The 16,437-nt window shown below is 39.3% G+C and overlaps 1 protein-coding gene across 4 annotated transcripts in view; it reads left to right on the top strand.

The window, feature by feature from the left end:
• Nucleotides 1-16,437, top strand: part of MYH10 (myosin heavy chain 10) — a 135,138-nt gene that overhangs the window by 62,602 nt on the left and 56,099 nt on the right. For 3 of the 4 annotated variants that reach the window (XM_060133392.1, XM_060133394.1, XM_060133393.1), the window contains exons 7-11: nt 7,703-7,766; nt 9,487-9,585; nt 11,039-11,182; nt 11,434-11,529; nt 15,713-15,831. In XM_060133392.1, the coding sequence (XP_059989375.1) occupies nt 7,703-7,766; nt 9,487-9,585; nt 11,039-11,182; nt 11,434-11,529; nt 15,713-15,831 (522 nt within the window). Of the gene's footprint in view, nt 1-7,702; nt 7,767-8,575; nt 8,602-9,486; nt 9,586-11,038; nt 11,183-11,433; nt 11,530-15,712; nt 15,832-16,437 lie in introns of those variants that run through there. The other variant, XM_060133395.1, reaches the window with a different exon arrangement.

Below are 16,437 nucleotides of genomic sequence, written 5' to 3' on the forward strand. Positions count from 1 at the left end.
CAAGAAACAAACGTATCTTTAATATTGACTTTGGGCTTTAATTCTTAGAAAGTCAACTTTATATTGATACGTACAGTATTTTTTTAAAGAGTTTAGTGCTAGCTACTCTTATCATAAGGCATTAACTGCACAATACAACGAGAACTTGATTTTAGCAGGTCCATAAAGAATAGTGAAGTAATTAGTTCCGTTGACTGACTCATGTTCAGTTAAAACACCCTTTAGCAGTTTCCTGTGGGTGTTGCCAACACTGTTTCTCAGGGGGTTAGAGAGTAGCCAGTGTAGACTCATTTTTAAATTAAATTTTATTAATTTAGATTTTTTGCTGTGCATTTCAGTTAACTGTGAAGCACCTATCCTTTGCCAGGCACTGTGCTGCTTACTTGTTATCTCCACTGGATGTCTAATGGATTTCCTGAATTAACAAATGGAACTTGTTTTCTTCGTTCAAAATTTCTTTTTTTAAGTCTGACGTCAGCTAATGGTACCATCAAGTCACCCAGTTGCTTAAACTTAAAATAAAAACAACAAAACCTAGAAAAACAAAATGCCTAGGAATCATCCTTGATTGAGCCTTTTTCTCACGGCCCATGTCCAAGCCAGGAGTGAATTTTGTGGTTCCACCTCCAGGACGTATTTCACATCTGTCCACGTTTCTCCTTCTCCCTTCCTTAAACTCCTTGTTCGTCTCAAACCTGGTCTGAGGAGGTTTCCTCTATATCCTCTATCCCAGTGTCCTGCTGATTTCCCTTGTAGCACAGTCTGTAGTCGGCACTCTGCTCATCTGTGATCTCTCTCCTGCTGGCATGTAAGATCTCTGGCGGTAGGGACCCCATCCACCTTGCTCTCCGGATCCTTAGTTGCCTCTGCCTCCCACGTGTAAGTACATAGTAGGTATATGTATTTATGGAATCCATTGTTACAGCGTGGTTACCTACTAAGCACTTGACACTCTTCTATGCCCTGGGAATATATCAGTGCACAAAACAAAGGTCTGCAGCCTCACAGAGCTCACCTTCAGTTGAGTTTTACCTTTAATGTGTTTTTGATGACATGCCATCATGTACAGTTGAGCTCAGGGAGTGTTGCACGTGCCAGGCTCTCTGAGAATATGCATGCCCCAGTTTTTTGGTTTTTTTTTTTTTTAATTGAAGCATAGTTGATTTACAATATCATGTTAGTTTCAGGTGTACAGCAAAGTGATTCAGTTACACATTTTTTTCATATTCTTTTCCATTATAGGTTATTACAAGATATTGAATATCGTTCCCTGTGCTATACAGTAAATCCTTGTTGCTTATCTGTTTTATATGTAGTAGTGTGTATCTGTTAGTCCCATACTCCTAATTTATCCCTCCCCACCCTTCCCTTTTGGTAACCGTAAGTTTGTTTTCTATGTCTGTGAGTCTGTTTCTGTTTTGTAAATAAATTCATTTGTATTATTTTTTAGTTCCACATATAATGTGTGTAATGTGTCTTTCTCTGACTTACTTCGCTCAGTATGATAATCTCTGGGTCCATCCATGTTGCTGCAAATGGCAATGTTTCATTCTTTTTTATGGATGAGTAGTATTCTGTTGTATACATATGTACCACATCTTTTTATTCATTCATATGTTGCTGGACACTTAGGTTGCTTCCTTGTCTTAGCTACTGTAAATAGGGCTGCTGTGAACATTGGGGTGTGCACGTATCTTTTCAAACTAGAGTTTTCGTCTTTTCCGTATATATACCCAGGAGTGGGATTGCTGGATCATATGGTAACTATTTTTACCTTTTTAAGGAACCTCCACCCTGTTTTCCATAGTGCGTATGCCCCAGTTTTAGAAGTGTGGGCAGAAGGTGCCTGGGAGCTGCTGGCCTCACAGCCAGGCCAGCCTGGGGTTGGGGCTGGGATTGGAGTTGGACGTCAGACCGAAAGAGTGACGTGACGTTAAAAGATGAGTTGTGTGTACAGTGGAATTTCGTGTGGTCATTACTTACAAGCCACATGCCTGCAGTGAAAATATTAGAAACTATAAACTCTGTAAATTTTAGAATCCACTTGTTTCCATTTCTTTGATCTGATATAGACAAGTACTTTCCTGAAGAATATCTTTTCTTTCAAAGGTGACTAGCTCATGGTTTGCATTGAAGGGGATTCTTTAGGAGAGCATTGCCCTTATGAAAATAATCGTTCACAATTAGTCCAGCTCTCTGTTTATGGACAAGTGAAATGCGTTCCAGATGGAGGAGATTTATGTAAAATGAATGTCTTGTAATGAAACTTTAGCAATGGAGTTCCGTTTCAAAATGATTGTATCAGCAGATACATCTCATCTTAGAAAGTTTTAGTAGGGATCACTTACCATATCTGCACAAATCTTTTCCTTTATTTCTTCTTTTTTTTTTTCCTTTGCAAAGATTTAAGCCAATTTGGCAATTCCGTTTTACGTACCTTGTGGTAGCTAATTAGCCTCTAATTTTTGAAGCTAGATAAAGCCTCCAGGTGCCTCCTTACCCCTTGGCTACCAGGTTACAATGAAAGTGAGTCAGAATTCTGCGCCCTCACGTGTATTATCCGAGCAGGCACCAGAATCAATTTTGTGGGTAAATTGAACACAGTTGCTGCTCTGTCTTGTGTTGCCTCACTGAGCCTTTCTGTAAAGATTTACCGAGGCAAATGTGACAGTATCAGACACAGAACGCGATCTGCACCACGCAACCCCCATCCTCCAGATCCATGGCTGCCCTCCCAACCCTGCAGCCCCTGGGGCTCGCTGCAGCCTTGACACCCGGCCCACACCAGACTGGCTGGCGGACATCTGTGTATTTCCAATCAGTCCATGGCTATTAATGTCACTCATTTTTCCCTAGGAATTTCTTAACATCCGTTACACTAAGTAACGGGGCCACTTAGTTCACAAGAAAACTCATTTTACTAATTAACAAAGCTTCTGGTGTAATCTGGAGATTAAGATAGTTGAAGCATTTACAATAGCCATCTGGCCTTGGGATTAAATCCTAACTAATTACTTCCCGAATGGGTTTTCCCATTTAGGGCAAATAGCTGCTTCCAGAGTGGAGATATTTCCTGGAGCAAACTAGTACACATCCATAGCACGCTATCTATACTAACATGTTTTCAGGTAAATTACAGACCTTATGACAACTTTAAATACCAGATTAGGAAGGGGGAAAGTATTTTCAGAGCATGAAACAAACCTGCATTGTCCCTGCAGTAAGTTGCTAACACTCTAGATTTAATAACTATGGATACGTCTTAACCACCCACCGAAAAAGTTCCAGAAAGCCAATGTCGATTCAGAAGGAATAAAATTCTTTAAGTAAGATAATTTTCTTCTTATTTTCTTGACAGTATCAAAATATCCAGGTTGTCCTATTGCATCTTTTGAGTGAAATTCTTTAGTTTCTGTTTTACATAAGAGAGAGGATTCTGGCCATCTTTGCTGTTCAGACTCTTGCAGTAACATGCTGTCTTCGTTGTCCTTGGATTGGGAAGCAATGTGCCTGGCATCAAAATGCATCCTCTATCATTAACACATAATGTACTTGTCCTTTTTTTTGCTTTTCCTTTGTTTTTGTTTTTATTGGCGAAATCCTGGTTAAATATTCTGAGTACCATAATCTGACCTATATGGGAATCAAATACAGTGTGGGCATCTTCACCACAAGTTTCTTCACATCATGTCTAAAAGATGAGACGACCCAACCCATTTAAAAGTAAAACTCTGCTTCTTTTCCACTTTAGATTTGTATGTTAATAAAAACGTTCATTCTGAAAGAGTATTTATTATGTATGTGACGGAAAAGCTTTTCAACCTATATATTTTATTTTCTCCCCTGACCCCACCCCAAGACTAACACTGAAGTGATTTCACATCCCCTGGCCTGCCTCTTACCTAATTTGCCAGGGTGTTCAACATTAAGGGGAATATTTAAATCCTAGGCCATTTGGGGGATATTCAGTAAAGTATTTCCTTTTGGTTCAGAAATTTTGCTTTTTTCTCTTGTCAAAGTATCGATACTTGGGTAGATCTCGTAAAATAGCTGAACATGAGTATCATATCATAGAGAGTTGATAATTTTCAACTTTATAAGGTTTTTTTGTTTTGTTAAAATGTTTTAAAAATAGAACCAAGATTTATTAGTTACTGAGTAGGTTGTTTTCAGAGTTACTGGTTTCTTTTGGGGTCAGGACAGGGCCAGAGGGACACCCCCAGTCCACTCTGCCTTCTCCCACATGTAGGCTTTCTCATTCCATCCTCTTTTTTCATTAGTTTTTTGCCTGGCGCTTTTCCTTTAGCCAAAAGATATTTCTCTGGCACTAGCTGTAATGGTTAGAGCAACTGCGGATGCCAGTTATAAAAAGGAAAGGGAACCGATTTGGCTAGGGAACGGATGAGCAAATTAGATGTTGTATGTTGGTGACTTTGTTTATCCAGGTAAGTGATCACATGTCTAAATTATTTGGGCACATTTCTTTTTAGGTTACCTGTTCAGAAGCCCATGTTTTTAGTTCAAAAGAACTAAAAAATTTTAGTTTGTTTTTTTTTCTCCTTTGAATCTAACTTCCTTTTTTAGTTTACGTTTTCTCATGAAGTAAAGGAAAAATAAGTTCACCAAATATAAAATGGATAGTGTTCAATTTAAAATTTTAAAGTTATTAGAGTTCAACATTACCAGTGATAACTTTGTCCTTTTGCCCAAATAAAGAATTTCTTTTGTTTAATGAATTTTGAACTTCTAATGTAGAGTGGTAAAGAAAAGGGAATAGGAAATAGTATAAGAAGTTGAAAGCTTAAACAGCATGTAGATAAATACATAATAAATTAGACAAGTTATTGAAAGCTGAACCTTTGTATTACTATATAATGAATTTTTAAGTGAAATATTCAGTAAGAATTAGGTGATATGATATGATTTTGATTAACCTTTCTGCAGGGTTAAAGTGAGAAGTTTGAAAAAGTATCTGAGCAGTTGTGTTGGCAGTGTAATCTTTGCAGCTTTGAAGTAATAACATTGTCTTGACTACTCTCTCTTAAAATAGTAATTTTTTATTAATGAAATAGTGTATAGATGATACAGCTGTTTAAAATTTGTAAAGAATTTTAATCCTCATTATAACATTAGGACCTGATTTTAGTTTTTGAGGTTTTTTTTTGAGCAGTTCTAATGATTTGTAAGGACTGATAGTTTTGAACTTTATTGTTTCTTAAGGGTCTTCCACAAAACAAGAACAAATATGACTTATTTTAAAAAATACCATAAAACTCATTTTCTCTCATAATTACCATATGAGTCCTTTGGGCCATTTTATAAATCTAAGAAAAATTAAGGGTTTTAGTGATCCTATTTTTTTCTGTATTTTGTAACATTTTGCTATTTCATCATCCTTGGAATTGATTCATCATTATTCATCAGTTATTCCCAACAGTGTTTAAAAAGACTAAAAATAGGGGCTTCCCTGGTGGCACAGTGGTTAAGAATCCACCTGCCAACACAGGGGACACGGGTTCGAGCCCTGGTCCAGGAAGATCCCACATGCAGCGGAGCAGCTAAGCCTGTGTGCCACAACTACTGAGCCTGTGCTGTAGAGCCCGCAAGCCACAACTACTGAGCCCACGTGCCACAACTACTGAGCCCACGGGCACGCCTAGAGCCCGTGCTCCGCAGCAAGAGAAGCTACCGCCATGAGAAGCCCAGGCACCGCAACAAAGAGTAAACCCTGCTCGCCGCAACTAGAGAAAGCCCGTGCGCAGCAATGAAGACCCAATGCAGCCAATAAATAAATTTATTTATTTATTTTAAAAAAAGACTAAAGTAATAAGACTAATGGAATTGCCTAGAAGGAGGCTGTAACAGTGACTGTTGCGTCATCCTTTTGTTTGCTTATTGTATTGCCCAAAGAATTGCATTATCTTTCAAGAAGGTATGAAAGAATGCTACAGATAGTATTTTTGTAGTCTGATTTTAGATTTCAGTGAACATAATTGAAAAAATCAGAAGTTTTCACCTTAATGACAAAGAGCAGTAAAGTGACAGAGGAACACATTTCACAAATATTAGATGAATCCGAAGATGAATGCAAAGAGACAGGCAGCGTTGTAGACTCTGATGACAGTGAAATTGGTTCTGTAAGTCTCAGGTTGAGTCTTCAAATGGTATAGCCTTGAATTTTCTCAAACTCAAGAACAATCTATTTCTAAAGACAAAAAGGAAATGTGTCATTGGCATCCAGTTAGTCATTCAACAGGAAGGATTTCCTAACTCAGAATTTTGTAATAAGAATCTGGACCGCTGGTTTTACTAAACGGCCATGTGACAGTGTTCTTTCATCTTGTGTAATGTTTGTGGATCAGCATTTATGCAGTATGGTTTGTAAAGGGACAAATGCTGAAGGCAGAATTGTATATGAAAGTGATTGGAAGGAAGTGGACGGTGTAGAAATGAAGAGCTTAGCTGCTCCCTGGCATGTGGGATCTTCCCGGACCAGGGCTCGAACCCGTGTCCCCTGCACTGGCAGGCAGATTCTCAACCACTGTGCCACCAGGGAAGCCCCGTGATCTATTTTGAGTTAATTTTTGTATATGGTGTGGGGTAAGGGTCTAGGTTCTTTTTGTTTCATTTTGCATATTTTTCAAGCACCACTTGTTGAAAAGACTGGTCCTTTCCCTGTTAAATTACCTCGGCACCTTTGTCAAAGATGAACTGACCGAATGTGCGTGGTCTATTTCTGGACTCTGCTCCATTGTTCTGTATCTCTGTCCTTTAATCAATACCACAGTGTCTTAATTTTATAGCTTCTTGAAATCCAGTAGTGCACGTCCTCAAGCTCTGGTCCTCTTTCTCAGAATTGTTGTGACTTTGCTAGATCTTTTTCATTTCCCTTAAATTTTAGAATCTGCCTGTCCACTTCTATAAAGAAAGCCTTCCAATCCCTTGCCTTTTCATTTGCTGAATAACAGTAGTATGTTTACCAGTATCAGTCCTTAGCAGTCCTGGAATTTTTTATCATTATTATGTTCCTTTATTTTGCAAAGTATTTAATTTGGCCTTTTATGTCAGTGTTTATAAGTAAGATATTTGCTTTTATATTGCTTTCCCTTTTTTATGATCTCTTTACCAGTTTGGGTATTCAGTGTTATGACAACTTTATAAAATGAATTATGAAAGAATCGCTGTTTTTTGTTTCCCTGAAACAGTTATGTAGTAAAGCAATCAAATATTCCCTAGGAATTTGCAAAACTATTTAAGACCAATCCATCATTTTTAAAGGAGTAATTATATTTTATTATTTTCTATGATTATGGTCGGTTCAAGGTTTCTCTTGTTGTTTTCCTGAATGGATTTGTTTTCTTAGGAAGTCATCTATATTATTTACTTTTTTCAAGTCTAGCATTATAGGGCTGGGCATAGTGTTCCTTTAAAGCTATTAAAATCTTTCAGATCATTTAGAAGAGCTTTTAAAAAGTTCTAAATGGTTAGGGTTTCATTTTTATTATGTCAAGGAGAGTAACCTATCCTAACCCTACATTTTAAAATTTATTGAGGCTTTTTATTTGGGGCAATATGTAAGATCCGCTTTTGTAAGCAATTCATGGATACATGACAGGGTACTTTGGCTTATTGTTTTAATATAGTGTCAGATCTCCTGTGTCCTTAATTTATTTTCAGTTTTCTCTTTGTGATTTATTTTCAGGGCAAGTTTATTCGGATCAACTTTGACGTAACTGGCTATATCGTTGGGGCCAACATTGAAACATGTATCCTTTTTCATAATCACATTATTCAAAATAGAGAATGATTTAATTTTCCTGTGGCCTCGTGGCAACCCTCTGTGGTACCTCTCCCATTATCCAGATGATAAAACTTTAGCCCAGAGAGATTGTGACTTGTTCAAATACCTTCAACTTCAGAATATGAACTCCAAAGTGGTATTTTGTTGTTGTTTGTTTTTAACACCAGGTCATGATCTGGTCACATGCCTGGGGAAGTGGAGAGTCCCACTGAGGTGAGGGTACCTGTACATCGACCCAGGAAGTGTTTGTGTGCTGTAAGGACGTTTAGGTGAATACCGATATGTTGAAAACATCTTCAGTTACTGCCGTGTTAGCCCATTTTTTACCATCTACTTCTGATACTGGTGGGATGAGCATGTCCCATCAAAACAAACCTTATTGATGTACAGAGCTGAAGTAGTTTCAGTTAGTGTTAAGCAGACTAAAACTAGAGGCAAAAAAAGTCAAATACATAGACTAGTCTTAAGAAATGTCGCATGCATAGAATGGCCTTAAAGAATGATAGGTATATAAAGAATTGATTTGATTTAAGAGATAATAAATTAGAAATGATTCTGAATGATGATGTACCAGTTAGGAAAGACACAGGTGACAGTACTCTGGTACTTGTTAACTGCTCTTTAGTGATAGAAATACACTGCTTCTATCCCTCGGGTGAGGGATGAATCAAACTTTTCCTGTTAATTCAGAACTGTGTTTTGTGTCTCTAAATATGCTCAGAGCCAGAAAACACAAGAAGCACTTGAAAATGACAGGCGAACGGAGCTAGAGTTTCTTCATACCGGGGAGCATCGTTCATGTGAGTGTACTTTTCGCCGGATGTGGAGGATGTGTTTGGGATAGTCTGATTTAAAATCAGGCTGTGTGGTACACACATAATTCACTTTGGTGGCCCCTGGGAAGGTTTACTTCAGAGGAGGCAGTCCTCTCCCAAAGCAGTGAAACTGAGACTCTGAGAGCCCAGTGTGGCTTTCAACCCAGAGACACGCTGGGAGCATCAAGGCCCCGTGGACAGAGAACCCAAGCAGGCCCCAGATGTGCGTCCTGCTACCCAGGCGGAGGCGCGGTGTTATGACGTGCAGGCGCTGAGTGGGGGCCTCAAAGGGGTAGGACAGGAGTTACGCACATGTATTTTGGAGTTCAACAAAGTTTTGATTTGTACCTCTACCACTTATTAGCTGGTGTTTTTTTTTTTTAAGTTTTTCTACATACAATGCTTCGCATTTTTATTATTTATTTGTTTGTTTATTTGTTTATTTTTGGCTGCGTTGGGTCTTCGTTGCTGCGCGTGGGCTTTCTCTAGTTGCGGTGAGCGGGGGCAACTCCTCGTTGCGGTGCGCGGGCTTCTCATTGCGGTGGCTTCTCTTGCTGCGGAGCACGGGCTCTAGGCGCACGGGCTTCAGTAGTTGTGGCTCATGGGCTCTAGAGCACAGGCTTAGTAGTTGTGGCGCATGGGCCTAGTTGCTCCGCGGTACGTGGGATCTTCCTGGACCAGGGATTGAACCTGTGTCCCCTGCGTTGGCAGGCAGACTCTTAACCACTGCTCCACCAGGGAAGTCCCAGCTGTGTTATTTTGAGTAATTTCTTTGTGCCTTGGTTTCCTTATTTGTGAAGTTGTGATAGTAATTCTGATGTTAAAAGGCTTTTCCTGCCTTCAGTGTCACCCTTAACCTCCTTTGCTCAGACCTTCTGGAAAAATCTCGTGCTGTTCGTCAAGCAAAAGATGAACGTACTTTTCATATCTTTTACCAATTGTTATCTGGAGCAGGAGAACATCTGAAGTGTAAGTTACAAAGTTCTTTACTATTTTATATTCAGTTGAGTATCTTTTTTAATATTAAAAAATTTTTTTGAGAAAGAGAACAGTTTTGGGAAACAGATTTATACACATACACCAGAATCCTAGCTGGTTAAATTACGAAAATGATGTTGAACTTCCAAGCCATGGGATCAGTACTTTAAGTGGCAAGCATAGGGGTGGTGTTATATTATCTTTTGTACTTTTGTTTCTTTTCTTTTAAAATAATTTTAAATTAGAAGACAAATGATGTGTTTTTATACACATTCCATTTCAAAGTTTATAAATACAAAAGTAAGAGAAAATAAATTTACTTAATAAAATTAACTTGAATAAACATGTGTATTCCTAGATTTACAACCGAATATGTGTTATGCTTCCAGTAGTACTAGAAAGAACCTGTGCGGATTTTTATTGATTTATTTTGTGAATCACAAGTTTAGGGTTGGACAGGGTAAAAAGTAAATTCTGTTCTGGGTCAGAGTTTTGCTGGGTCAGGAGGGAGAGGAGAAGGTACACAACTTTCCAGTTTCTTCTGAGTTTCAAAGTCCGTGCTGCTTCTCGCAAGCAAGCAAGCGATACCCAGTAGAAGCTCAATGTGATGTAAATGAGAATTAAGGGATGGGGGCAGGCGATCGGGAGAAATCCTCTGCGGCAGAGCCAGTTACACAGAAAGCTAGGAGCACGTGATAACATCTACTGAAGGGATAACGACCTGTTTTACTATTCTGAGTGCTCCTGAGAACGTCCTTCTGCTCTTAAGAACACATCTCTTGAAGGAGTCGGTTGAGTTCTCTCTTAACTCATGGACCCTGAAGCGTAGAGTCAGTGGGAGTGTCCGTTATAATACCCTGTCAGACTATTACTGTGTCAGACATCACTCTCAGAGGCAATGTACCACTAAACAGACTGACTTGGAGAAACAGTTTCAAGGCATTGTCTGGGCTCAGCATTTTGCCTGGTCCATATTCTACACCTTCCATACCCAAGTCTTTATCTAAGCCCATGTGCAGTCTTCACATTGACCTCATAGTGTTTGCTATAAACTCCTTGCTAATATAGGAACATAGGATATGGGTTTGAAAGCTTTCCCTCAAAAGATGCCTAAAATATTTAAATCTGAAAATCAAGTTGAGTTATCTGGAAGATTATCATACCCCAGCTTTCTGATTTCAAATATAATATTATACAAACCACTGTTCCCCAAGGCCCCTGTTTAGATGTTTGTTGTTTACATCATCGTTTTCCTTCATTGTACAGATAATGGAAAACTGTCTTATGTCTGTGTATTTAACATGAGCATATAAAGAAAGAAGAAGTACGTGGTGGTGATGGGTTGCATGTTCTTCTGCCGTGTGGGTGCAGTTGGAAGGTGGGGATGTGCTTGAGTCTGTTGCTGACTCTTTATTACGTTGTATTCTGTTACGTTTTCTTTCAGCTGATTTGCTCCTTGAAGGATTTAATAACTACAGATTTCTCTCCAATGGCTATATTCCTATTCCGGGACAGCAAGACAAAGATAACTTTCAAGAGACGATGGAAGCAATGCATATAATGGGCTTCTCCCACGAAGAGATTCTGTGTATGTGTGATTTCTCTCATAAGATTCTGATGCTCAATTTTCATAAGACTTATAAATTGGGGGTAAATTACCTGAACTAGAAAATGATTGAGAAGCTAATGGGAACTGCCTGTAATTTTATGAAATCCTGAGATTTGTCTTACTGAAAAATGTTGTATAGCTAATTTTTAGCACAAAATAAGTTAGAATATGTCTGCTACATTTTGATGCAATATCTTAATTAATTCTTTTCTTTTTATATCAACATAAAGCAATGCTTAAGGTGGTATCTTCAGTGCTACAGTTCGGAAATATTTCTTTCAAAAAGGAGCGAAACACTGATCAAGCTTCCATGCCGGAGAATACAGGTAATTGATGAATACTGATTTTATTTCCGTGGTCTGTTGTGTTCTCCAAAAACATGTTACAACGTAAGCATAAAAGTCCTCCTGAAGTGTTTCCTATGAGACTCCACGTGCCTAGGAGCAAGGGTCACTCTGATTCCATAAAGGAGGGAAGAGAATGGGGTGCAGGGTGAGACGCGGCAGTGGAGACTCTGCCATAGCCATGGGGCGTTAGGACCGGGGGGTGGAAGGGGGCACAGGCTGCAGAGACCACAGGGCTCACCTGAAACGGAGCTGCAGCTGCCAGGTTCTATAGCCAGTTTTCTCCTTGGCAGCAGTATAGGCCCAGGGCTGCCAACTAGAATTGACTTTTCAAAGAAAGCTGGAAACCTAGATTTTAATATGAAATCTTCAAGCTTTTAAATATCGAAAATGGATTGAAATTCACACTGGTCAAGGACAGAAGTTTGTGAACCATAAAATGTTTGCAAGCCTTGTGGGGTCTGCTTCTGAAGGTCTGGAGACAAAAAGAAAACCGAGGAATCAGTGTATTGACTCCAATGCTTGATCACCCGAGGACGTTGTCCTGCCTCACAGGATCCACCGTGGCCAGTGAAGGCTGACACGCATCACAGTCTCTGCCCTGGAAATCAGCCTTCTTTGTTGTAACCAATATTAATTTAATTCTGTGTAACCCTTTTAAGGGACCTGTCCGTCTCCTGATACCTCATCACCACCATTTCCTGACAAAGCTTCTGCACCTCGTCCTAAATCTTTAGATTTCCAGGATCATGAAATATATCATTCAGTCAAAGTATTTTGATTGACATTTGGGCCAGCTTCTTCCATGTAGCTTTCACGTGGTTAAGTAAGACTTAAAATCGAGCAGTTTAAGATTTAGAACAAGAAATGTATTAGTGTAAGTTTGCTTGGAAATCTTGACCTAGAGGTAGAAGAGAATCAGGTCACCCTTCTGAAAGACAAGGCAGCCAAGTGTGTTTCTACTTTTTAAAATATAATGTGATAGGTTTCCTACTTGTTATTTTTTTTAACCTTTAAAAAATATTTATTTATTTATTTGGCTGCGTTGGGTCTTCGTTGCTGCACACAGGCTTTCTCTAGTTGCAGCGAGCGGGGGCTGCTCTTCATTGTGGTGTGAGGGCTTCTCCTTGCAGTGGCTTCTCTTGTTGTGGAGCACGGGCTCTAGGCGCACAGGCTTCAGTAGTTGTGGCACGTGGGCTCAGTAGTTGTGGCTCACGGGCTCTAGAGTGCAGTCTCCGTAGTCGTGGCACACAGGCTTAGTTGCTTCGCAGCATGTGGGATCTTTCTGGACCAGGGCTCGAACCCGTGTCCCCCGCATTGGCAGGCAGATTCTTGACCAATGCGCCACCAGGGAAGTCCTCTACTTGTTATTTTAAGATAACTTTTAGCTTATAATGGTTGATTTTGTTTTCCTTGTTTTTTTAATGCCCTTGATTTGTTACTTTTTCATACAATTTTATAGACTATGGCATTTGAAAATTTCCCTGAAAATCTGGAAATGTCTCATAATGGCAAGGCTTTCCCTCTCTTTTTGTTTTTTCTCTATTCTTTTCCTTCTTTCTTTTCTTCTTTCCTCTTTCCTTTATCTCTTTCTAACTTTATTTTTCTTTCTTTCCATCCTTCCCTCCTTTTTCCTTTTTTCCTGCTTCATTTACAGAACAACTGTTTTTTAAAAAAAAAAAAACAACTAAAATGGCTCCAGTGTCATTGCTTCATTGCTGTTCACTACATCACCAGTAATGAAAGTAAAATAAATCTCTTTCTAATTGTATGAGAAGCTTTAAAAAATTACAACTCTATAAATAATTTTTCTCAAATTATTACCTATATTAGGTCGTGGTGGTTAATTAACACTTGCTGTGTTGCAGTGTGTTAAGAGTTTGTACTTTTTAATTACAGTAAAATTTAAACATGTAATAGGAGAGAGAAGAGTGTAGAGAACTCCCCACATTCTCGTCACCTGCCGTAGACAGTCACCAGCTCACGGCCTGTTGTGTTTCATTCATACCACCTCTCACTTCCGCTTTTCTGGATTATTTCAAAGCAAGTCCCAGATATTTCATTTGTAAATATTTTAGTCTGATGCTTGACTCAGGATCAAAAAATAAGGGCCTGAAGTGAGCATACACACTTGGACTTCTTTTAGTATTGGTGATATTTCTTTCTCTTACAGAGTTTTTCAGGTTATCAATATTTAAAAATTTTTAAATTGTGATAAAATTACACATAGCAAAATTTATTTTGACCATTTTTAAAGTGTACAGTTCAGTACACTTGTACTGAATGTATCTTCGCATCATTATGCGGTCAGTCTCCAGAATTCATCTTGCAAACTTAAACTCTAAAATAACTCCCCATTTCCCCCTCCCCCAGCCCCTGGCAACCACCATTCTAGTTTGTTTCTATGAATTTGACTAGTCTAGGCACCTCGTAGAAGTGGAATCATTCAGTATTTGTCTTTTGTGACTGGCGTATTTCATCAGGTTATTAATATGTTATTATACATTAATTTCCCATGGCATTTTTACATGTTGGTACCAAAGTGGCATTTCTTAAAAAAGACTTATTCTCTACTATGGTCTGTAGTACGAAAAGTAAAATTATCTTTATTAAACATATGAATCTCTACAGCGCATTCCTCCTTATCCACTCCCCGCCCCATGAATAAGGTAAATATAGCAAATAGCTGTTAACCAGTAGTACCAGAGCACCACAAATTCAAAAGAAAAAAATACATTTAATCACAGAAATTTATCACAAACATAATAATGAACCAAAAGGAAGAGCACGTTTTGATTATTGGGCTTTGGCTATAAGGCAGTTTGAAACTAGATAGAATCTGAAAAAACAATCACATACAGACCAAGGGAGAGCTGGGAAATTAGGGTCATTATTGCTGCTTCAAAAACAAAAACGAAAACCAAAAAAAGACTGCCAGATCTAACCACCTCTCTACAGGAGAACAGAGGCCGGAGGCACATGTAAAATGACCACGGGGTGCAGTCAGGGTGAATGGTTCCGTTTCCAGTGATGCTGAAACATTTACATGCGCCTCCCTGGAGTTGCCTTCAGAGCGATATTGGCAAATTACTACCTTTTAGATTGAATATGACTCTTTTAAAAAAGCATAAATGGCAAATAAGAGGATAATAAGGCTTAGGGAGTAGAAAATGTGATGCAATTATAAGGGAACTTGTTTTCCTGGTAGAGGAAAGTAAGCCAAGGTATACCCACACTCTAAAGTCTATTTTTTCGCTGCTAAAATGATGTTTATCGTGATAAAGCACGAGAGTGTAGGCAATTTCCTCTTGCTTCTTTGTATTTTTCAACTTCCCATTCAATACGTGCACACGAGCACACATGTAGGTTAACTAAAAGGAGGCAGGACGTAGGGGTTGAGGAGGGCAGCTGGTAAAAGCTGGCGAGAAGAGTCACAAGCCAAAGGAAGTGCTCGCTGAGGCACGGCCTGCCCTGCCCACCTAGGGTGCTGCTAGGTTGCCAGCAGTTCACCTGGATCACAGGGGGGTAGGATGCAGTGCGTCTTTGAGAAGGAACTTGGTTATGCTTCTAACGTGATTTAAAATGTACTTACCCTTATAGAATTTTATTGTTATTTTAACACTTAAACATTTATTGTAATAATTGGAACACTTGTTGGACCTTAGTGACATTAGACAGTGAACTTCTGCTGAGGTGGGTGCCCTAATGCTGGTGAGAATCAACAGTAACAAAATTAGCAGCTTTTTAGCCGAGGAATCAAATAATTTTAATAACCTTTAGGTTTCTTGCCTACTAGAATATTATTAGGATCACTATATGGGCATGATTAGTTGTCTTGGTAACATGATGATTTAAACTATTTCAAACACCGTTTTTCTCATTCTGTGCCTTATCCATGGGTTCTAAGACTTAGTAACTTGCATTAAGTTACCCAGAATAAGTAATTGCTGGCTCATCTTCTCTTATATAGCCTAAGGATGAGTATTATTCATTTGAAAGGGGGAAGGTCATTGTCATCAGACCTAAAACTTGCCCAACCTTGTGCCTTATATTTAATTTCTTAATACAATTTGATAACTACTCAGGTGTTTCCAGTGTTGACTGAATATATTGTGACTAAATCATAAGTAGAAGCCTAGTATTTAGGAGACCTTTTACCCTCTAGTTGCCCAGAAACTCTGCCATCTTCTGGGCATGAATGTGATGGAGTTCACTCGGGCTATTCTCACCCCCCGGATCAAGGTCGGCCGAGACTACGTGCAGAAAGCACAGACCAAAGAACAAGTAAGTTTCACGTCAGTTGCTGTCACACGTTTGTTTGAATGATGACCGTGGCCATTAGACCTTCTGATGGGCATGTAACAACCGAATCAGCAGAAGCTCTATAATATGGATGTTTCTTGGTACTAATTGAGTACTTTCTCTCAGAACATCTTTAGAGGTGACTTGTAAAAAAAGGAAATCTGAAATATCACCGTGAGTTTTCCCCAGGTAGTTGGATCATACATGTTCCCCAGGGCATGTACCTCAGGGTCCCGCCCAACAGGGCGGTGCCCTGCTTGCTCCCTTGTCCCTGTTGGGGGGAGGGGAGACAGCGCCAAGAATGCGGGCGTCAGATTCACCCATTTCCTGGTGGACTCTGGGCAGATGCGCCGCCTAGAACCCCAGGGGCAGAGGGAAGAGTTTATTTTTACTGGGCATCTCCACCCATTTCCTACATTGATTATCTCCAGTGTACATTTAATTGTACTAATACCCTCTGTTGATGTATAAAATTCAGAGAGGATTAAGCAGTCAGTGCTCTTTTAGGGTTTTGGGGGCGCTGTAGCTCCTTAAACTCCCTCCATCAAACAGCTGTTAGTGTTTTGTTGAGATTATTTCTGGAATAAA

Source organism: Lagenorhynchus albirostris, chromosome 20 (assembly GCF_949774975.1).
Source record: "Lagenorhynchus albirostris chromosome 20, mLagAlb1.1, whole genome shotgun sequence".
Classification (NCBI taxonomy): domain Eukaryota; kingdom Metazoa; phylum Chordata; class Mammalia; order Artiodactyla; family Delphinidae; genus Lagenorhynchus; species Lagenorhynchus albirostris.